Consider the following 23,458-nt stretch of genomic DNA (forward strand, 5'->3'; position numbering starts at 1 on the left):
CTCTAAAACCCTCTCTCTCCCACTCGAAGTCTCAAAGTCTGAGAGCAAATCTCAGACGTATTTCCATTTCACAGGCCAAGCACAATGAGCGGCTTCCACAGCCGAAAACGGGACCGTGGAAGCTCATGGAGCTCCAAGAAGCAGAAGGTTATGCGCAGCGCCGAGGAAGAGCTCGAGTCGAAGCTAGGGTTCGATCTGTTCTCCGAAGGCGATAAGCGGCTCGGATGGCTGCTCACTTTCGCATCCGTAAGATTCTGTACCAATCAATTTTTGCCCCATTTGGACTTCCATTTTAGAAATCTGCTTTTTTTCTTGGTCTGTTTGGTTACTGAGATAGCGAAGGTAAAAGGGGGGATTTGGGATTTTGAAAGCTTAAGCTGTGTTTGGAGCCATCTTGTAATGGAAAGTTGGATAAAATTACTTGAATTTTGTTATTATTCTTGGGCCAAGTGAGTGAGAATTTTTGCTGATTTTTGAAATATCTCTATCTTCGTATTAGATATTTTATGCAATTTATTCTATGCTTCATATAAAGCCTAGCCACTGTCATTCTTTGATTAGTTTGCTTACTGGTGTAATATTCACCTTCTGGGAAACAAAAACAATTTACCGCAAACAATTGAAAAACTTAGCTTTGTTTACTACTCAGTTGCATTATACTTAATTTATTTTTTATGAAAAGGAAAAGACTTACATAGGAGATCCCCTTGGGACCCAATAGTACATCAAAGTAGATTTTAATTGTCACATTAGTAGGAAAATTGGAAAACCAAACACAAGGTTGTGAATATTTATGTTCTATATTTGATAAGGAATCTGTAACCATGTTAGCTTTTTGGAAAACTTGATGAAACTCAAAATGCTCAGTTTTAGAAGAAGTCTTCGAATATCTCTAACCTATGATAAAATACTCCAAGGAATATTAGTAGTACCAGAATTTAAAATATCAACTAAAACGTTAGAATCCGCTTCTTTAATAATTTTTATTTTATTTTATAATTTAACCAAATGTAAACCATACTTTAAGGCTGCAATGTCAGTTTGAAGGACAGAACCATAACCAATAGTAAGTGCCACCAATCTTAATATTTCCTTTGAAGTTTCTAATTACAAATCCTGCTGCTGCTCGACTAGAGTTTCTAAATGAACCATCATAATTGAAGTTTTATTATTCTTTATTGTTGTTGTTGTTGATGTTTTTGTTTTTCTTTGTTAATTTTCGATATGGTATAACCACATGGTGGTAAGTTTGAGTTCAAATACCTTAATGATTGGCATTTATAAATGATGGATGCTTCCTTATAAATTTGCAGTCATCTTGGGAGGATCAAGACACCCGTAAGGTTTATAGTTGCGTCGATTTATATTTCGTTTCGCAGGTAAGATATTCTATAAAGATGTTTAACATAATCAGTTTTATGTTATGGTGATTAATTATATACCTATTTTCTAATTTAATTTTAGGATGGTTCTGCTTTCAAGTCAAAATACAAGTTCCGCCCTTACTTCTATGCAGCCTCAAAGGTCTCAATCAATCTTATATGTTTGATTCTGAAAATTTTTCTTCAACCATCAGTTACCTTCACAGTGATGATGACTATTTTATTTTAGGAGAAAACGGAAATGGATGTTGAAGCATATTTGAGACGACGATATGAAAATCAAATTGCTGATATTGAAATAGTGGAGAAAGAAGACCTTGATCTGGTAAGTACCTTCCTCCATCACCAGCTTTATACAGTCACTCTACCTTCCAAAATTTGGCAATGTTTATTAATCCTTGGCAGTTATTTTCCCTTATTAACTCTTTTGACATTCCATTCTACAATTCCAAGTTAAATCAAGTTATGCCTGGTTGAGCCACATGTTTTACTTTACACCCGTAAACCAAGAAACATTTTTTATAGTCATTTTCTATTCAAAGGTGTCTCTTCCTTCCTTTTCTTTAGCAATTTCTTGAACAGAAATTATTTGTACCCGTGAGAAGTTTTGTCTTTTTATTTAGAACTTTTCCATTTTATGATATGCACCTTTGGCCTATTTCCTTTCAATTCAAGTTTTTCTGACAATTGGGTCACCAATTTGACATAAAAGCTTTCACTATTCAGTCAAATGTGGAAAAACTTAGGTTTCATGCCGACATAATCGTGTCTTACTTCTTCATTTCTTGATATGGGTAGGTGGCTCAGTTTCTAACAACTTCACTTGGGCATGAAATTATCTTTTCCTAGACTGTTTCCGAACTTCCCTCAAGCATTGGACATGACTTTGACTTTTACTAGGGTGTTGCTTCTAAATCTCTTAACATGGACCTTCCAAAAGTTACTTTGATGAACTTCATACATGAACATGGACCCAATTAGAATATTTTGAGCTACTTTGCCACACCAGATTGTTTGGTATCAAGTGTGATGGAAAGATTTCAATCAGTGAATTTCCATTCTTGACCTGATATGTTTGAGCAGTTATGTTCTCTCTAGTTTCTTGCACTTAAGCTTAACTATATTCTTGCCTAGCGTCAGGACTATTGTCTCATCTTCCAACATTAACTAGATGTTTTGACAACCTAATTTTCTTTTGCCATTTTTAGAAGTGATTTCTACAGACTCATCTAAAGAAATTGCATCTGATTAGTTGTCTTTTTATTTTTATTTTTTTGTGTGGCTATTGGCAAACCCTGTAATTGCTAGCAAGATTTTGAGATACATTTATATATTAGAATATTATCATGATAGTACGGTAGTGGTGAGATGTCTAACACCATCTAATTTAAATTCAAGATTGAACATCCTATAATTGAGTATGTTGTTTCATATATTATGAATATAGTCGGTTTGCTTAGATTTGCTGTTCAGTTTTCCAATCTTTGCTGATATTATAATGATCGTGGTGCTTTATTTGATTGCTTATTTAATTGTATCTCCCAATGCGTGCATTCTAATATCCTTCTGTACTCCCTGACAGAAAAACCATTTGTCTGGCCTACGCAAGTCCTACCTAAAGCTATCATTTGATAATGTTCAACAACTAATGAATGTCAAGAGTGACCTATTACACGTTGTCGAAAGAAACCACGCAAAATTTGATGCTGCAGATGCTTACGAGTCAATAGTAATAGGAAAAAGGTGAGGTTATGTTATTGATTCTTGTTCCTTTTGGATGTTGAGCTCTTTGCCTGTAGATAGCTTATTTGGTTAACAGGCACCTTGCGTTGGTCTGCTGTTGCGTTGAACCGTAAATTGTATTTGTTTCCTGATCCTGATACTCTTTTGTTGCTTGATTTGTAGAGAACAAAGGCCTCAGGATTTTCTAGATTGTATTATTGATCTTCGTGAATTTGATGTTCCCTACCATGTCCGCTTTGCCATTGACAATGGTGATTTAAACTACATCTGGCTGCTTTCTAGACCTTTATCTTTTGTTTTGAGTTTCTGAATTTGAAAAAGTTAAACCCCTTTCAAATTGTTTTGGTACTCAGATATAAGATGTGGCCAGTGGTATGATGTTAGTGTATCCAGTACTGGTGTTATGCTTGAGATGAGGACAGATCTTCTGCAGCGCGCTGAAGTTCATGTTTGTGCATTTGATATTGAGACGACTAAGCTACCTTTGAAATTTCCAGATGCTGAATATGATTTAGTAATGATGATTTCGTACATGGTTGATGGACAAGGTTTCCTGATTATTAACAGAGAGGTAGGATTCATGTCCTTCTAGTAATTTCTTACCTTGTTCAAGTTTTGCATTTGAGATTCATTTTGTATGTTGCCAAATGAGTGTGCATAGTTTTAATAAATGTTTGCAGTGGATATGTTTAGTTGTTTAGATGCTCCATTTTAAAGTCCTTGGTTTTGGGATCTTTTGAGTTCATTACCTTCAACTTTATCCAACAAACTGGTTGTGTTCTCATTTAGCAAGGATGTGAAAGAATTTTAGAAAATTTTCTTTGAGAAAAGATGCCAAGGTCCTGTCTTTATTTTCCTTTACTGGGAAGCTTACTAATTGTTCATTTGTTTTGCATCTATTTAAGCCTATTGTTGCAAACTTGTATTTTCATGCTAGACGTGCTATTTTGTTGCTTTCTTCACCATCAATATTTTATTTGTTGCACTTCTAAGTTAAATGTACGTATTAAATTTGAAATTTGAAGGGTTACCAGGTTTAAATTTCATATAAAACAAAAAATAGAATTTAAATGTATGTATTGATATATTTAACTTCCTTTTTAGCTGCAATAGGTTTAAGTTTTCTATAAAAAAAAAATGTATGTATTGACAGGTTTACTTTCTTGTATCTGCAGTGTGTTGGGGATGATATAGAGGATCTGGAGTACACTCCAAAACCAGAATTTGAAGGGTTTTTCAAGGTGACAAATGTGAAGAATGAGGTATTGACATCCATAGAAACTCCAGCCTCACCCCCATACACACACAAAACACATCCCAGCCCGCCAGATATGATATTTTGATTAGTTTAGTTTGTATAAGGGGTTTTGGAATGCTAATTACTTGTTACTTTTTCTAATTATATGGTCATTGTTGCAGGTAGAGCTTCTAAGACAGTGGTTTGCTCATATGCGGGAGGTGAAGCCTGGAATTTATGTCACATACAATGGTGATTATTTCGACTGGCCTTTCCTGGAAACCAGAGCTGCATATCATGGGTTAAAAATGAGTGATGTATGTTGCTAATTCTGCAAGTTACATTTACTTAAACAACAATGTGTTCCCAGACTTCTAGGTTGTAAGCCTTAAATAACTACCAAAAAGACTGGAACTTAAATATTATCATCTTCACTGCTTGTGGAAGTTTCTTATTCTTTAATATTATGTAAATAATATTAATGCCATTTTTCATTAATGTTTATTGATTGACATACAGGGGGCTCTGAATATTATTGTTGATCTAGAGTTGGCTATCAGGAGCTGTTATTGGCACCCAAAAAATTCATCCTGCAATCCTCTGTAAAACCATGAGGGTCTACAGGATGCCTTTTTTGGAGTGCCAACAACAGTTTACTTTTCTTAATAGATTTAAAGCATTAACTGCGCGTGACATGTATATGAAGCTTTTTACCCATTGTTTTATTCAGGGTCATGTGCATCGTCATTATAATTTTTGTGAACATGTGTAATTTATCTTTCTGCATTCGCAGCATATATAAATATTGCAATATAAGCAGTGGAGACATAATGAAACATCACCCAGTTTAGATTATTTTAGGTATAATGATGACATGAAAATATTGAATTAACTCTAAAAAATGTTGTTATCTATATATTTGTACTTCCTACCTATGAAAAAAATTTCACCACACAAAGGGATTTTGTGATACTGATATTGTCGTTCCACTGGAAATTGCAAAATGTAATTTTTGTTTTTGTGTCTGCGTGATCTCAGAGATATTCACATTTTAGTTTTGCACTAATTTTTGCTCTTCTTTTACCTCCCCCCCTGCTCTTCACCTTGCAGGAGGTTGGATTTCAATGTGACAAGAACCAGGGGGAATGCCGGGCTAAATTTGCTTGCCATCTTGATTGTTTTGCTTGGGTCAAACGTGATAGTTATCTTCCTCAAGGGAGCCAAGGCCTTAAGGTTTGATTGTCCAATTCAAGCTCATTGTTTTCTTCTTCTTCTTCTTCTTCTTCTTCTTCTAATTGGTTTTTGCTGTTGTTGTTACTCTTTTAGAAATTTATGTTGTTCCATATTAATTTCTCATGGTTAACCTCTTATTCTTTATTACGGTTTCACAATAGATGGAGCAATTAATTTATATTGTTGTACACTAATTTCTCAAGGTCTTTTTTTCACTGCTGTATCAGAAGACCCTTAAAGATCTCCTGAAAGCAGAATTGCCAAAAAAAAATTTATCTTGTATCATTATAGACTGTTGAAATCTTTTACTTAACATAGCTCTATGAGGAAACAAATGCTACACGTTCCTAATTATAGTTTGGTTGTATTGGGTTTAATAACTTCACCTTCAATTATTGTGTAAACCAGATGAAAAAGAAGTATGTTCATTTGTTTCCTAGTATTTGTTATGTAGATGAAAGTATAATATTATTATATATAATCTTATTTCAGGCTGTTACAAAGGCAAAGTTAGGTTATCATCCCCTGGAGGTGAATCCGGAGGATATGGTTCGCTTTGCAAAGGAAAAACCTCAGGTATGGATGAGTGGAAATGATTTTTCAGTTGTTTGCAGGAATGCTTTGGCACGGTGCAGTTAGATAGAAAAGGTTAATAATTGATAAGGGAGACATAATATATGAACTGACAACTACATTAAGTACTGTAGAGACTACTACAGCTTACACACCCATGTTCATTGATTTGGCAATGTTTTCTTTTTTGTCTCAGTGTTGATTTTGTCCCTTTCAGTGAAGGATGAAGTAGGGTATAGAGTTACTAGCTTGATTGAGATTAGCATGTGAACCATGCTTAATGCATGCAGAAAGGCTAATTGAGTAGTGGATGTATAAACCAACTGTGGGGTTGGAGAAACATACTCATGTGGGGCGCTGTTTAACCTTTAAAATTCAATACTGAACCTTAGACTATCTATATAGATTGATGCGAAGATGATCGTACAAGTATAAAAAAGTCAACAGAAGAAAATTCTTTTGTTTAATCAAATTGTGGGTGTGTTTGTCTGTATTGTGATTACTGTTACTTTATGTCTGATAAATTATCAAATTCTCTGATGCTGGGGCACTATGATGGTATCTGGCTGCCATACCAAGAGCTGGGTAGAGCGACTCTTTTTTTATGAATTTGGATTGTCATAAATTTTGACTTTGTGAACATACATGCTAGTGTGTCTGAATATTTTGGTTGTGTTTGCTTTTGTACATTCTTTTGCAAGAACATTTCTGATCTTTTTCTATTTGGTTGAATATGTAATCACAGATGATGGCATCGTATTCTGTCTCTGATGCCGTTGCAACTTATTACTTGTATATGACCTATGTTCATCCTTTCATTTTCTCACTTGCAACTATTATTCCAATGTCTCCGGATGAGGTTTTGCGCAAGGGTAGTGGAACCCTTTGTGAAATGCTTCTCATGGTCCAGGTGTGTTATCATACACTAATGCTGATGCTTTTTTGTGTCTGTTTGAAGAAAACTCCTCTATAGTTCTCTTACTAAAAAAACTAGTCTTGATTTTCAATTTCAACAATTAACTTAATGAATAGTTCTGTTTCTTACAAGAAAAAAAAAAAGAAAAAGATATTTCAGCTGTTAAGTTTCTCCCGGTTTCACATTTAATTTTGCATTTTATGCAGGCATACAAGGCAAATGTTATCTGCCCTAACAAACACCAATCTGACCCCGAAAAATTCTATAAAAATCACCTTTTAGAGAGTGAGACTTATATAGGTGGCCATGTTGAATGCCTTGAAAGTGGTGTGTTTAGATCTGATCTTCCAACCAGTTTTAAGCTTGATGCCTCTGCTTATGAGGTATGTTTTCATCATCTTTTTTCACTACCAATGTTTATTTCTGTTGTTTTAAATGGACTGGTTGTTCTGGTTTGATCGATTGGCGTACCATCATTTCTAAAGTTTTTATTGTGGACTATCATTCCTTTAACATCACTTCTAATTAAAGATCGGTGCATGATCTCTGTATATTGATGGATTGCATATGACTAGAAGCTCATATTTTCAATGTTAGTTATTCTCTATAACATCCATAACCACATTAACATATACTGAATTTGATTTATTTTCACCAACTCAATTTGTCTGAAACACATTATAACATTTTTAATGGTCATTTTCTATGGTGCTATGCCATACTGGATTTGTCTTTAGAACACAAAGATCACTTACATTTCTTTTTCAGAATTTGTTTTTTGCTCTATGAACAAGTGGCTCATTGCTACAAATTATTTAGTCCACTAACAGAGAAGTGGTTGTATTGTGCATGATCTGTGATCCCAGCCTGCAAATTTGGTAGGAGTGAGTGTATAATGGGCTGAATCCAATTGATCCTCTCAAAATTTATATCCTAATTTCAGTAATTTGTTTGTATATATCTGTAGGATAACTTCTTGTCAATTCCATTGATATTTGTAATATTTCCTGAAAGTCATGCAAAATTCCCCATGGTAGTCCTAACAATGCTACTCAACTACAAATGCTAAATATCGCATTATATTGTATACTTAATTTGAGAATTCTGATTTCCAGCAATTGATCAACAACCTTGATCGAGATCTTCAATATGCTATAAGAGTAGAGGGTAAGATGGACTTGGAATCCGTGTCCAATTATGAAGAAGTGAAGAGTTCTATATTGGAAAAGGTGCTGATCATTTTTATTTTCAAGCAGATCTGTTATTTTTTTCATTCATGTATGTCTAAGTATTTATTTATTTATAATATGATTTATATGATTTATCAAGTCCAAAAAGTTGCAGGTTTTTTTGGTGATTGATGTAAACTTCCTTAGGGATGTTCATCGGTTCGAAACTGTTAATCTGTATTCTGTAGCCAATTTTCATCCGATCCAATGTAGATTGGATTGTAGGTTGTACAAACCAATCCAATCTGAGGTTAGGATGTGATCTAATCCAATTCAATCCATTTGACATTGAATTGGTTTAGATTGGATGATCTGTTTTTCAAATGAAGCAAAAAACCTATTGAAAAATAAAATGATTATCATCAAATCCAATCCAATCGTATTAACAGGATCAAATGTAAAGTACCAAAATTTGTTCCACTAGAGGACTCAAATTTTTCACAACTTTTTTAGTTTCAAGTTCCAATAAGACAAGAAGCATGGAGCCAACTAGATAGGATTGCATTGGATTTTCACTGGGACATCCGTCATGCAATCCAATCATGTTGGATTTTGATTTTAGCGATCCAATCCCTGATTCTCATTGGCCAAATTCATTGAAACCGATCTAATTTGATTGGATTTGATAATGAACACCCCTCTTCCTATTGCGTTGGATTTAAATCTTTTACTATTTAGTTATTCACTTAGTTTTCAAGAGGTAATGTTCATTTAAATCTGAATAGGGTCATGAATATATATTTTTTAACTTTATTCATTAGTGATTTCCTTTCCTTGTTTGTAGCTTGTGGGGCTGCGAGATGAACCTATACGTGAAGAAAGCCCCCTTATTTATCATCTGGATGTTGCTGCAATGTATCCCAACATTATTTTAACAAATAGGCTTCAGGTGTGTTGGTTAATAAATTACTTTCAGTAATTGCAGATATCGATTTTATATTACTCACGTATTTCATCTTTCTTTTTTCCTTTTTTCAGTTTATAACTGCCATTTGTTTTTTATATTCGTAGAAAAGTGTCCACTAAAAGGGTTGTTGATCTAGGTGGTTAATAGTGCTTCTGGTTATCTTGTTTCTATTGGAGTCATGTTAACCAATCAAAGTTTTATAGAAAATTATGCTTTTTTTTAGTAGTCCAGCTGTAATGGTCAGCACCAATATTTTCAGCAAGAATGTACTCTTCCCGATTTGCATTGTCAGATTGTTGTTGGGGCTGTTCTGTTTGCTCATTTGAAGATTCCATGAATGCATATCGTAACAACTGTTGTTATTTCCAGCCATCCTCAATAGTAACAGATGAGATCTGCACTGCTTGTGATTTCAACCGTCCAGGAAAAACTTGTCTTCGCAAGCTTGAATGGGTTTGGCGTGGAGAAATATTCATGGCAAAGAAGAGGTTTAGTTTAATAATCTTTCCTTTTTTCTCTTTTCCCCCTTCTGTCTATACTTCTGCTATGTTATCAACAGACTTATTAATTATTGTGTATGGACATCATTTTGCTCAATTTCAGTGACTATTATCATTTGAAGAAGCAAATTGAGTCTGAGTTTGTTGATGGTGCCAATTCCAAGCTGTCAAAATCTTTTCTTGAGTTGCCTAAAATGGAGCAGCAATCAAGGCTCAAAGAGCGTCTAAAAAAATACTGTCAGAAGGTATATTCTACACTGTATTTGATCAAATATTTTCTCAGAGTAATGCCTAACATTCTAATTTTGGTTCTCTTTGACAGGCGTATAGACGAGTAGTGGACAAGCCAGTCACTGAACTTCGGGAAGCAGGGATTTGCATGAGGGAAAATTCATTCTATGTTGACACAGTTCGCAGGTGAGAAGTTTGCATGTTCATCTGAATAAGGGCAGTCATAACTAAGAACTAAGTAGAAAAATCCTTTGGAATGGAAATATATAGATTTTACTCATGAAATTTTTGTAACATAATTGTTATTAGAAAATGTCTTTGTGCCGACATGATGATTACTTGTTTCCTTCTGTTTCTGCTCTCTTTTCTCTTTTGTGCTGAATCATTTGTTCAATTGATGTTCTTCAAGCTTTCGAGATAGAAGGTATGAGTACAAAGGGCTTAATAAGGTTTGGAAGGGGAAGTTGTCTGAAGCCAAGGCTAGTGGGAATTCTATAAAAATCCAGGAAGCGCAAGTATGAATTTTTTTTTTTAAACCTCTCTCTCTCTGTATCAATTTTGTTGTGTTTTTTTAAGAAAAAATTATTTAAAGGAAATAAGCTTGTTGAACACTTTTTTGTATTATTCTCACCAACACATTCTCCTGTTTCTAATGTCTTTGTTTATTGATGTTTGCAGGATATGGTAGTGCTTTACGATTCATTACAACTTGCACATAAGTGTATACTTAATTCCTTTTATGGATATGTCATGCGCAAGTGAGTTTAATGACTTTCGTCTTTGAATTCTTGTAAGATAGATTCTGTTGTTCATGTGATATATTCTAGTTACCTTTTTATGATGCTTTTGCATGTTAATCCAGGGGTGCAAGGTGGTATTCCATGGAAATGGCTGGAGTAGTTACATATACTGGAGCTAAAATTATTCAGAATGCTCGCTTGTTGGTTGAGAAAATTGGAAAACCTCTTGAATTAGACACAGATGGTATCTGGTGTGCGCTCCCTGGATCTTTTCCGGAGAACTTTACATTCAAAACAAAGTATGATTTTCATCTTAATAATTCACTTGGTTACATGTATACCATAATGACAGCCAGATTGCTATTTCTATGACCACTGATTTTACTTAAACAACAACAGTCTATGTTTCGTATGCAATGCTACTTTCCATTCTAGTAGGTAAGTCTATGTTTCATATGCAATGCTACTTTCCACTCTAATTTATGGGAAACTCATATTCAGAGACTTGAAGAAGAAGCTGACTATCTCATATCCATGTGTTATGCTTAATGTTGATGTAGCAAGGAACAATACAAATGATCAATACCAGGTCAGCTTGGAACATTTTTCTAAATTGTTTATTTCCATTGCACTGGGAACGACTCTGCAAAATGCATTGTATACTGCAATTTGGTTTGTCTTATTTGCACAACTTTGCCTTTCCTTCCAAATTCTCAACACCATTTTTACCAGACTCTTACAGATCCTACTGGAAATTCTTACACAACTCATAGTGAATGTTCTATTGAATTTGAAGTGGATGGACCCTACAAGGTAACACAGTGATATGTTTTTATTTTATTTTGACTAGTGCTTTCATGTTATTTGATAACAAACTAGTTCTCTCATGTAGGCAATGATTCTTCCGGCTTCTAAAGAAGAAGGAATTCTAATTAAGAAGCGATATGCGGTTTTCAATGATGATGGGACCCTTGCTGAACTTAAAGGTTTTGAGATCAAGCGTAGAGGTGAGCTGAAGCTCATCAAGGTTTTCCAGGTATCCCTTTTCCTTGTAAATTGTAATATTTCCACAAATATGTAGCGGACAATCAAAACCTAAAAAAAGGACAAAAAAGTTTTGAACTTAACCATCCAATAGAGGTGCCTGATGGATAGCATTCCAGTTCTTCAATTGTTATCAGACTGACTCCTAACTTGTTGAAGCTATTCTAAGTGAAAATTATCGCTTGGAAGTTGACGTTTTATGTGCTAAATGCTTTAGTGTTGACGTTCTTCAATTGTTATCAGACTGACTCCTTATAATATGTTTGCGCTTCTTGAAAATTCGAGACAACGCTTGTCGCTCCCATGCATTAAATACCTTTCTTGTTTGCAGGCCGAGCTTTTTGATAAGTTCCTTCACGGTTCTACTTTAGAGGAATGCTATTCAGCAGTCGCTTCTGTCGCCAATCGCTGGCTCGATCTCCTTGATGTATGTCAATGTTTAATGTTTTGTCTCATCGCAATTGCTTTGTTTAGAATATTTCCCAGCATGTACTTGAGGGACTTTCGTTGTCATATTGTCTTACTGAAGGATGTTAAAAGTTGTTGGTTAAGTGAAGATTCAAAGCGATGCTTATTTTAATTATCCCCCATTCTCTCAGAATCAAGGAAAGGATGTTGCAGACAGTGAGTTGCTTGAATATATATCAGAGTCAAGCACAATGAGCAAGTCTTTAGCAGATTATGGAGAGCAAAAGTCATGTGCAGTGACCACTGCAAGACGTCTTGCTAATTTTCTCGGTGATTCGATGGTCAAAGATAAAGGACTGCGTTGCCAGTATATAGTTGCATGTGAACCAAAGGTAAATGGAAACTATTTTATTTGGATTATGATCTTCATCACGAAATTGAGAGAACAGTGAGTAATGCATTTGGGTGGGTCAGGTATGCCCTAAGTTCAAGTATTGTGATAAGTGGAAGTTAAAGAGGAGAAAAAAAGAAGAAAGAAAGAAAGAAAGAGAAAACAATTGAATCATAACATGGTCGTTTCCTCTTTATCTTCCTTATCTTCAACTTAATTCTTGGAGCTTAACCCTATGATAGGGAGTTAAGAGAGTTTTCAAATTTATTTTCTCAGATTAATAGTATCTCGTTGAATCCAATCCATTCCGACAACTATCTAGGGGTCTTCTTTTAATTTAATTTTTCATTATCCAAGTGTCCCTTGTTTAGTAACTATATAATATGATCTGAAAGACTGGTGCACCTACTAAAGTTAAAATTCTCGTTTGGTTGGTTGTACATGTGCGCCGATTGGTCTGTTTTGTGATGTGGGGGTGAATGTTGATCATAATTTGCTCACTGCTCCTTCTCTTGATAATTTAATTTGCTTATTATATGGACTTCTTATGCATCCTTTCTTGCATCCAATCTATAATTTTTCAATAAAAGGTTTTCTGGACTAGTTTTTTGCAATTTGGACTAGTATTTTGCAACAGTTAAAGTTGTGACTCTCTTGCAATTTGGTTTTCTGTGTTTGTATGGTCTCTCTTTGCCATCTTAGATGGGTCACCGAAATGACTTAGAAAAAGAAAATGGCATCACCTTTCTAGTGGTTTTTGAATTTCTTTTCAACTCTGGTTCTTCTGAATCTGATTTTGTTTTGTTTTTTTTTTGTGTGTTTTTTTTGTGGTGTTGACTTGAGTAGGGCACACCTGTAAGTGAGCGTGCTGTTCCAGTTGCAATATTTGAAACAGATGCGGGTAACATTCAGCTATTATTTTTGTTGTAGGGATCTGGTATTTACACTCCAAAGTTGTTGTCCTGCAATCCTCTCTTGTTTCTTTACAAGGGAAAAGTGTAACTCCTCCCTTAATCTTTTTACAAAAGAAGACTGCACGATGACTATTGCGGAGTGTCAACAACAGCTCCCTTTTCATTTTCTTGTTTGTATTCTAAAGAGAGATTGTTTTTCAACCCATCAGAAATCATGAAGTTTTATGTACGGAAGTGGTGCAAGGTTTCATCAGATGTCGGCATTCGATCCATTATTGACTGGTCCTATTACAAGCAACGTCTTGGTTCAGCAATTCAGAAAATTGTCACCATTCCGGCTGCAATGCAAAAGGTTCTTTTGCTTGTGAACTGTTGTTTGTTGCATCTCATTCTTTGTCCTTCTCTAGCTGTACTTGAAATCAGTTGAATTTTTTTCAGGTCTCAAATCCTGTTCCTAGGGTAGCTCATCCTGATTGGCTGCATAAGAAGGTTCGTGAGAAAGACGACAAATTTCGACAGCGCAAATTGGTTGATATGTTCAGATCATTGAACAGGGATCATTTGCTGGAAAAGAACAGTGATGCTATCGGCCCTAATCATGTGATTGATGAAGAGATTGTTGAAGATTTGGAAGACTTCAACAGAAAAAGCAGTTCCATAAATAGACCCAGACCAATTGTCCGATGTTATGAAGTTAATAACAAGAAAAATTCAGTCGAGATAGCAGGTCAAATAGATTCACAGCAACAACGAACTAATAATAAAGAAAATGAGCTTCAAGTGCAAAATACTGTCTCTTCTGAAGCTATTGATAGAAATGTAGATTATCATGGCTGGCTTCAAATAAAGAAGAGGAAATGGAAAGATACTCTTGACAGGAGGAAGAAGCAAAGGTACTTTTCTTTACCTACATATATATGGCCTAGGGAGCTTACTTGTGCAGATTGACATGTGCTAAAAGTTCACAAAATTCTAGAAATCTGCCTAATACCTCCCTGGTATTAAGATAGATATCTCACTTAACAGTAGACAGGTAAAGTCAAAAGTATTTCCGGAGCAAATCAATATGATGTGTGTATATATGAATGGACCCTATGGTTACCTAGATCGCTTCTTTTTCATCCCATATTATCTGTAGGATCTCATAAGGGTCAATCGTGTTGGTCCCTATGGTCTGGGAAGGCTAAAAAATGAATGCCAAGTCAGGACCTGTATCTTATACACGTTTGTAATAGGTTGTGAACAAATGCATGATTCCGAATGGGAAATTCAATGGGAGTAATCAAGATAAAATAGTCTATATAATCTTTAAATCCGATCCTCATCATCTCTGTTATCTGTCGATGATGTTACAGCACTTGTCAGTATGTGTTAATTTGTGTGCATAGGTATGAGTTGTACCTATGTTGAGCTCAGAACAGTTTTTCTTAATGGAGTCTATGAACTAACGTTTAGGAAAATTTTTGTCCAATTTGACAGATTGAATAATGCAAGGTCTGTGCACCATGCTAATAATGAGGTGCTTGGTGGTGGTAGAAATCATAAAGAACCACAGGGGAAAGGCGTTAATTCATATTTTAGGAGGAATGAAGAAGCCCTAACACGCTGTCACTGGCAGGTATTTCTCATTCAATTCATGTATTTGACTGGAAAGCCCCGAATAATTACCTTATCACTGCTTAACTTATGTGGTTCAGATAATACAACTAGTTCCCAGTTCTCAGGGTGACCAATTTTCTGCTTGGGTTGTTGTCGAAGGAATCATGCTTAAGATTCCTGTTACTGTTCCAAGAGTTTTTTACATCAATTCTAAAGCACCTATAGAAAAACTATTTGAAAAAATTTCTGAAGAAAAACCTCAAGGAAAGAATGTCAACAAGACTCTTCCTCATGGAAGGCGTGCCTACAACCTGTATGAGGTACTTCTGGTTTTACTGTTTTCAAGCTGTAATGTGGTTCTTAACCTTTTATTTTCTGAGAGGCATCTCAGGTTTAATATTCATATTTCTTTTTTTCCTGACTGTGATTAGGCTATAATTGATGAGGATCGGTTTAAAACATTAAGCAAAAAACTTGCAGCCCTTCTTGGCGATCCAGAAGTTGAGGTCAGTACATAATTTCATATGAACCATCCCGCTGACACTTTTTCTTTAGCTACTGATACTTTGCTATTGGTCATGATATACTTTTTTAATGACTGGAGTTCTTGGTTTTCCTTTTCAGTCTGATTAACCAAAGTTTGATGAAGATTTAACTTCTACAGTTCTGAATTGGTCTTATGACTTTGCCTTCTAACCAAATTTGCTTAAGATCTCTCTTCTATAGTTCTGAATTAGTATCCCCCTTCTTGGAAATAAATTGCAGCACAGAGCTATGCATTTTAACTGTTCTTGAACAATCATTTATTGTGGTATTACTTGATTTGTTTCAATGCAATCGTTTGGTGCACTTTAGCATTCTTGCAATATCATTTATTGCTGTATTTCACTGATTTGTCAAAATTTTATCTTGATACATATAAATCTTGTTATTGGTGATGATTTTGAAGATAGTTAGAATCATTACTTGTTTTTTTTTTTTTTTTTTTTTTTTTTTTTTTTTTTTTTTTTTTGGGATGAGAAGGAAGAACTTGCATATTCAATAAATGATTCATTTTTTAAATAAGAGCTATGTTATAGTGATTACTTGATACATTTCAGCTTGATTCAAATTCTTTGTTCAGGGAATATATGAAACAAAAGTGCCTTTGGAGTTCAATGCAATTGTTCAGATTGGTTGTGTCTGTAAAGTGGATAAAACTGCTAAGAAGAGAAACGTCCAGGATGGTTGGAGTGTGAGTGAACTGCACATGAAGACAACTACTGAGTGCACATATCTGGACGAATCGATCTCTTTCTTTTACTTGTACCAGAGGTAATTCTTTTTTGTATGTTACCTGTAAATTGGCTCCTTGATTGTATGAAGTTATGAAGCATTTTTTCCATGCTGAATTTTGGCTTAGGAAACAATTTTTTACAGTTTCCACATGCAACATAGCATACATTTCTGCAGCGCTAATAACGCAACTTCTTTTTCTTTTTCTTTTCAAGCTTATCCCTACAAAAATTTATCTGATATTGGAATGAGTAGTAAATTAATAGGCTTAATTTGTTGACCATTTCGATAGTCTCTTAGCCTTCAAATGAGAACATATAGCCATTAATGTTAATGTTTTTAATGTCAGCACATCTGAAGGGCGAGCTATATTTATTGCCTATTTTCCTTCATCAAGAACAATAACTGTTGTGGTGGTAAATCCTTATCAAAATAAAGATTTGTCAGCATCTTTTCTTGAGAAACAATTTCGTGAAGCTTGCCAAGCATTATCAATTCAGCCACCCCCTAGGAATGGTATCATTATTAAGGTGAACTTGTCATTTTTTTGGGGTGAAAATTTCCTGCTGTTTTTTCCACTTTTAATGGCTCATATATTTGTCCTCTTTTTCTTATGTACTAATTTTAGGTTGACTATGTTGGATTTCCCAAGGATGCTGAAATGATTTTGCACCGTGCAATTAATGAGCACAGGTTTGATTCCATATTGTTGCAATGCTTTTTTTAAAAAAAAATGGTTGCTGTGCTATTTAAAGTGCAATTTTTTTTTTTAAATCCAAGATAGTTGCCTCCTATTGAAGTTTCTGCCTGATGCACAAGGATAGGTTTTGTGGGCACTATATATTTGAAATATTTTCTGATTTGGCCCAAAGTAACTGTATACTGCCCCTGACAAAGTGAAGGGCTAATATTAGTTATGTTTACAATGTTGCTAATGCACCATTGTTTGTGGGTGTAGGCTTGTCTTCACAAGTCATTTGTTAATTATGTTTTTAAGTTGCATGTAAGATAGTGTTCTATTGATCAGAGAATGCACAAGTTTTCTCATTGTTTCAGAGCATTTGTAAATTATCTTTCACGTACTATTTAAAAGTTGTTTATCAAGATTTCCACTGGGAGCTATATTTATATGGTATTCAACTGGGTAGGTTGCAAATTTTCTTGCAGTGTATTATGGAAATAATGCCCTTTTTTGTTTAGACACTTGGTTAATTCCTTATATGGTTTTGGTGCCTGACAGACATGAACATCATGGACCTACAGTTGCTGTTATTGAATGCCCAAATTTTCAGTTGATGAAGTCGAGTATAGGAGCTCTTGATGATTTTCCTTGTGTGAGCATTCCCTCTAATGCTCGTGATAGTAACTATCAGGTAGTCTATTTAGACCTAATAGACCTTCACTCTCCACATGCATTTTCTATTTTTATTAAGCATCTGATTCAAAATATTTTACTGCTTTGTACAGGTTCTTGGGTGGCAACAAGTGGCAGCAAAAATTGGAATGCAACGTTGTGCTGCATCACCTCAGTGGTTGAGGGAGAGAATTTCCCTCTCAAGATATGCCCATGTATTAACTTTGTTTCATACCAACAATGTTTTTCTGTTAATCTGTTTGTTAATAGTAAATAAATCAATTTCTCAAACTTATTGGTGCAGGTACCATTGGGTAATTTTGAACTTGACTGGCTTATACACGCAGCAGATATCTTCTTTTCAAGAGCACTACGGGATCAGCAACAGGTTTTTCTTTCAGCTAATATCTTGTACATCTTTGAGTTTTCAGATGTAAGTAGTATCATAGCAGTAGGACTGAAGCTCTTACGTTGTTTGGATGGTTTAATCAGTCGAGGCCGTGTATTCTTTTTTACTGGAGCGTTATTTAGATCTGTCAAAGATAAGACCATTGGTTTAGATCTTTTTTAGCTTGATATACATTATTGACTTATTCCCTAGCAACTTAAGCTTTTGGGATCCCATAGTTGAATTAAGATGGTATCAACACTCTGCTTTGTCAGAACTTCGGGATTCTAAACCTCCATGCCAATTTTTCATTCCTTTTTTTCTTCTTGTTTTCATTTTAAGGTGCAGGGTGGGGCTGTACCTTCCTTTCCATGTGCAGGATGGTGCTGTACATGAGAGTGTGCTAGTTTAATAAATATTGGCTTTTGAGAGAGTGTTAGTTTCTGGAGTCTTGTGGTTGTGTAACACTTGTAAATGTTAGGTTTTCGATTATATAATGCATTGCACGGTTCATTGAAACTTTCCCCCGTCCTTGAGTCTTGAATGTTGATTCTTACAGGTGCTTTGGATATCTGATGATGGTAATCCAGATCTAGGAGGCATTAATGAAGAAGATACATGTTTTGCCGATGAGGTTAGTCTCAAACTAACAAATAAATATACAAGGGCATTAAGGTGTTAAGAAAAGAAATTGGGATCCATCTCTTCTAATCATGGAATTAACTAACATTCAAGTATTAAATGTCTATCAATAAGCAAATTTTAATTTTATGTTCTTTTTACTTATGAGTGCCTTCTATGGAACAGGTCTATCAACATGACTTTTCTTTCCCAGGAGCATATAGGAAGGTCACTGTGGAGCTAAAGGTTCTGAATATTGTAAACCAATTATTTCCTGAGTTTGTATAATTTGGGACAGTTGTATTAAAATTTGCTTCATGTTTCTTTGTAGATACATCATCTGGCTGTAAATGCTCTTCTGAAAAGCAACCAGGTGAATGAAATGGAAGGAGGTGCTTTGCTAGGATTTGAATCAGATGTGAACTCTACGTCTGATCTACATGTTGGCTTTGATGAAGCTACCTCATCTGCACATACCCTCCGTGTCTTGAAACAGTTGATCCAGAGATGTCTTGCCAATGCAGTAACATCTGGAAATGTGTATGCTGATGCACTACTGCAGCATCTATATCGATGGCTTTGCAGGTTGCCGTCTCTTGTTTCATACAACTCCTGTTTTGTCTCATATAATTACTGCTGTCCCTCCTATAAAATAAAATAAAAAATTACTGCTTCCCACTTTACTGGATATACCTTCTTGTTTTCAACCCGAAGGCATTTCCCATCTCTTGTTACTGCTTCCCACTTTACTGGATATACCTTCTTGTTAAATGTACCTCTAGTTTTGACTCATATACTTGTTGGTTCCTTCATAATGCAGCCCCCAGTCTAAACTTCATGATCCAACTCTTCACCGCATACTCCACAAGGTAACAGTTTTTTTATAACATCACTTTTTTTTTTTTTTGGTAAACATTGTATTGATATTATAGGATCAAATTAGGGTTGCAACGCAAGATATGTCATCTACTAAATAATTTAGCCTTTTCACAATAGTTAAGTGGACTGGTGATAGTTCTTATTCTTTTCAAAGTTTGATGATTAGACAAATAAATCTATTTTGTGTTTGAAAATGGGCCTAATCAACTGGGTTTTGGTTTCTTTCTGTTAAATTTCAATAGGTCATGTCAAAGGTGCTTGCAATTTTAATGATCGAATTCCGCAAATTGGGTGCCAAGATTATATTTGCGAATTTCTACAAGGTTATTATAGACACAGGAAAGTTTGATCTGTCAGGAGCCAAAGCTTATTGTGATAGCTTGCTTAAAACACTGCAAGCAAGGTTGGTTTTCATTTAGGAGTTGTCTCTGTAGAGGTGTGCGTGTGTGCAGGTAATGTTTTCTTCCCAAACTGTGAACCTGGAGCACAATAACAATCAACCTATCCAATGGTCCAGATTCACAATCTGGCAACATAAGCATCTTATGTTGTGAGATTGTCTGGGAAGAGAACATTTGTTTGTATACTTTTTCTTCTTTCTTGTTGAAATCCCTTGTGTTTGATATGCAGAGAACTATTTGAGTGGATTGAGCTTGAACCATTGCAATTCTGGCATTCCCTGCTGTTCATGGATCAGGTTTGGTCGTTGTTCTCTCTTCTTCTCCTTCTTGTTTACACAAACACACACTCACACACTTTAATTTGATTAATTTTTTAAAGCTTTTGGAAGTAAATGTTTAGCAATTATAATTGCAAATTACTTTAACAGAAGGATATATATATATAAACTTTTTGGTTGCAAACCAAGGGATATTTGAATTTGAAGGAAAACTATCAATTTTTGTAATTTACTTGAAACTTCAAGTGTGGATGCTTGCATTTAAGAAAAGTGCAAACATCCTGTCTCTAGCATGCAATCAAATGATCAGAACTATCCATTTTTTAGGTTCTCCTCGAAAGACAATCCATGTGATGAATCTTCCGAATAGAAAATTGTCATATAATTTCATTTTGATGTGACTGACTGTTGGTCGGCACAATGTAGATGACCTAGTAGTTTCTGATGTGGCTGATCTTTCATGATTGGCCCTTGAAAGACCTAAAGAAGACAGTTCTGATTTTTGAACTGCATTGTGAGGTAGTCCTAGGAGGATGTTCGCATTCTGTTTTGAATGACTGCATCCTCACTTGAAAATTCTCCATTAATCTACATAAGGTTAGCAATACTCATTACTAATATATAATTTACATAACTGACACGAATTTCCATTATTAGAGGGCATGCTCTATTTTTTTGGGGTTTGTTAACACCTCATAAATTGTGTGTCATGTTGACGGATAAATCTGGTATTATTATGGAAACCATTAAATATACTTTGGGATATTAAATTGTTGAACATTTAATGCAATTAGATCACTCTATGTTTCCTAGATAGCTTAATTTTATTCATTTAATGCTCCAAGTAACAAGTTTGAACCATTTTGTAGTCACCTTACCTTTCTTCTTTATTTAGTCTGAGTTTCCATGGCTTTCTATGATAGTATAACTATGGTGGAATTCCGGCAAGAGCTGATGGAAGCATGCATGGTGAAGCTCAAATGGATATTGTATCAAGCTGGAATATTGCTGAATACTTACCCAAGAAAATTCAGGTTGGTATATAAATCTGCCAAAATTTGCATGCTAAAGGAACATAACTATAATTATAATCACACTTTAGGTTTTAATTCAAGCAGTAATCATGATGGCTACATGATCTTCCAGGTTTCTAATATTTTATATCATCTTTCTGATATTTTGCAGGACCATTTTGTTTATATTGTATCTCAGTTTCTATATATTCCCTGGGATTATGAGCAGAAGCAGGCAGCAGTTAGAACATCTTTACAGAATGACAGCAATTGCACGCCATCCATCACTGTTGCAGCTGCTGAGACTTTTGAGTCTCATATGATAGATTTTCTTAAAGGACAGGTATGATTGATGATAATATTTGGCAACCCTTGTACAACCTTATTGTTTTCTTCTCTTATGGAGTTCCGCTTTATGTTCCACAGATCAGCTCATACTTTACGGATAAACTTCTGGGAATTGTTCATGATACCATACTTCACATGAAGGAGCTGAACAAATCTGAGGATGGCCATCACAGATCTCCTGGGCTGCCACAACTCGCTGGTGATATCCACAAAGGGGATGCAGCACTGGAGTTCATTAAGCATGTCTGCGGTGTTTTCTCCCTTGACCAAAATGTTCACCATGACGTTATGGTATTTACTTGTCCTTCTGAATCATATGCCACACACACACATTAACACGAGACCTTATACTCATCTTTTTTGATCCATTGACTTGTCTTTTTCAACCCCCTCTTGCCTTAATTTTGACCAACCTTAGGTATGTTTTGGAACTGTTCTATATTAGTTCTTGTCAGCGAGTAATGCTTTTGCTCCTATGTCTTAATTCTACAGGTAATGAGAAGGAATCTGTTGAAATATTTGCGTGTGAGGGAGTTTGCACCTGAAGCCGAGTTTCGTGATCCCTGTGCATTCTTCACCTTACCAAATGTGATTTGCAGGTACGAAAGTAAAAAAACAATGGCCTATAATACTTTACAGAGGGCACTGTTAATTTGGTTTCTAATAGGTCTCATGCATTGCCTAGTCATAAAACTTGTTAAGAATTTTAAAAGTGCTTCTGAGTTTTCTTTGATTTCCTGCATCCCGTTAATAATATCAAAATTTTCAAACCACTTGCTGTTTACCTTTTTTCTTTTCTTACTGCAGCTACTGCAATGATTGTAGAGACCTGGACGTGTGCCGTGACTCAGCTCTACTAACTGGGGAGTGGCGCTGTGTTGTGCCGCAATGCGGGCAGCCTTATGACAGAGAGGTCATGGAGAATGCCCTTCTTCAGATTGTACGGCAGAGAGAGCGCCTCTACCATCTACAGGATCTGTTATGCCTTAGATGTAAGCAAGTGAAAGCTGCACACTTAGCGGATCAATGTGTATGTGCTGGCTCATATAAATGCAGGGAGGATGCAACGAAATTCCGTAGCAAGATGGAGTTAATTTGGAAGATTGCCATTCATCAGAAATTCCAACTTCTCCAAGAGTGCACTGAATGGATTTTAGAAGTTGATCACTCTTAATCTGTGCTTTTCAGTTCATTTTGGTGAGCCGCTAAAATTTCTTGCTGTTTGAAGTTGCCTTTTAATGCATGAAGCAGAAGTGATTATCATTCAGTGAGGTATATGCGGAAGCAATTTGTGGTGAGGTACTAAAATGCCACAACCAATAGAGGATTTCCATATCTATTTATCACAAACTGATAGATTGTTTGCGGTCGCCATGGAAGGACGGGCAAAGGGAAGGAAAGCCATCATTTCACTTGTACATAATACGTGTAATTGATTATATTGTAAATGGTACAAATAATGTGAAAATTCAAATCAACTTTACTGTGTCAACCAAGCCTTATATTTCTCTACATTCCCTCTCTCTGTACAACTAAACGAATTATGCTGTCTTTACAAGGCTACGAATGTATTAATTTCAGGTATAAATGTGCATATAGTAATTTTTCTTATTAAAAATAACTATTTGCGCAACTCTTCATTTTGTTTAGGGTTAAATACTTTTTAGGTCACTAGATTTTACACACATTTAAATTTGGTCATTGAGAAAAAAATTTAGCCAAATTGATCACTGTGTTTTATGAAGTTCACAATTTATAGATATTCGAGTGACTAAAAAGGTATCTAACCCTTTTGTTTATTATGTTTTATATCTTTAAATTGGTTTTATAAATGTACTCCATGTCTACCTAGTA

General features: G+C 35.2%; 1 protein-coding gene across 4 annotated transcripts; it reads left to right on the forward strand.

The window, feature by feature from the left end:
* On the forward strand, positions 1–23,184 carry LOC117631188 (DNA polymerase epsilon catalytic subunit A-like). Of its 4 annotated transcripts, XM_034364198.1 has the most exons (49): positions 1–246; positions 1,314–1,379; positions 1,465–1,524; positions 1,612–1,707; positions 2,965–3,125; positions 3,288–3,376; positions 3,479–3,696; positions 4,301–4,387; positions 4,545–4,679; positions 5,473–5,595; positions 6,088–6,171; positions 6,914–7,078; positions 7,291–7,467; positions 8,200–8,313; positions 9,098–9,202; positions 9,590–9,708; positions 9,824–9,965; positions 10,043–10,137; positions 10,361–10,466; positions 10,630–10,709; positions 10,814–10,990; positions 11,193–11,280; positions 11,424–11,504; positions 11,584–11,727; positions 12,067–12,162; positions 12,335–12,535; positions 13,381–13,435; positions 13,658–13,800; positions 13,887–14,341; positions 14,928–15,066; positions 15,146–15,367; positions 15,479–15,553; positions 16,171–16,361; positions 16,672–16,852; positions 16,951–17,015; positions 17,563–17,695; positions 17,790–17,891; positions 17,981–18,064; positions 18,624–18,698; positions 18,872–18,931; positions 19,017–19,270; positions 19,506–19,554; positions 19,807–19,967; positions 20,195–20,261; positions 21,167–21,277; positions 21,429–21,599; positions 21,683–21,895; positions 22,097–22,203; positions 22,412–23,184. In XM_034364198.1, exons 1-49 carry the CDS (start codon positions 85–87, stop codon positions 22,776–22,778), a joined length of 6,651 nt encoding a protein of 2,216 aa, XP_034220089.1. In that variant the 5' UTR covers positions 1–84; the 3' UTR covers positions 22,779–23,184. The 4 variants fall into 4 exon arrangements, with proteins under 4 accessions (XP_034220089.1, XP_034220090.1, XP_034220091.1 ...); XM_034364199.1 differs by lacking the exons at positions 16,672–16,852; positions 16,951–17,015; XM_034364200.1 differs by lacking the exons at positions 15,146–15,367; positions 15,479–15,553.
* Positions 23,185–23,458: the final 274 nt, after the last annotated feature.

The sequence above is a fragment of the Prunus dulcis genome, chromosome 6 (genome assembly GCF_902201215.1).
Source record: "Prunus dulcis chromosome 6, ALMONDv2, whole genome shotgun sequence".
Taxonomy (NCBI): Eukaryota; Viridiplantae; Streptophyta; class Magnoliopsida; order Rosales; family Rosaceae; genus Prunus; species Prunus dulcis.

Coding starts and splice junctions, on each gene's coding strand:
- LOC117631188 (XM_034364198.1), top strand. CDS start 85: ATGAGCGGCTTCCACAGCCGAAAACGGGACCGTGGAAGCTCATGGAGC. Junction 7,468..8,199: donor TTGATGCCTCTGCTTATGAG/GTATGTTTTCAT, acceptor TCTGATTTCCAG/CAATTGATCAACAACCTTGA. Junction 10,138..10,360: donor TATGTTGACACAGTTCGCAG/GTGAGAAGTTTG, acceptor ATGTTCTTCAAG/CTTTCGAGATAGAAGGTATG.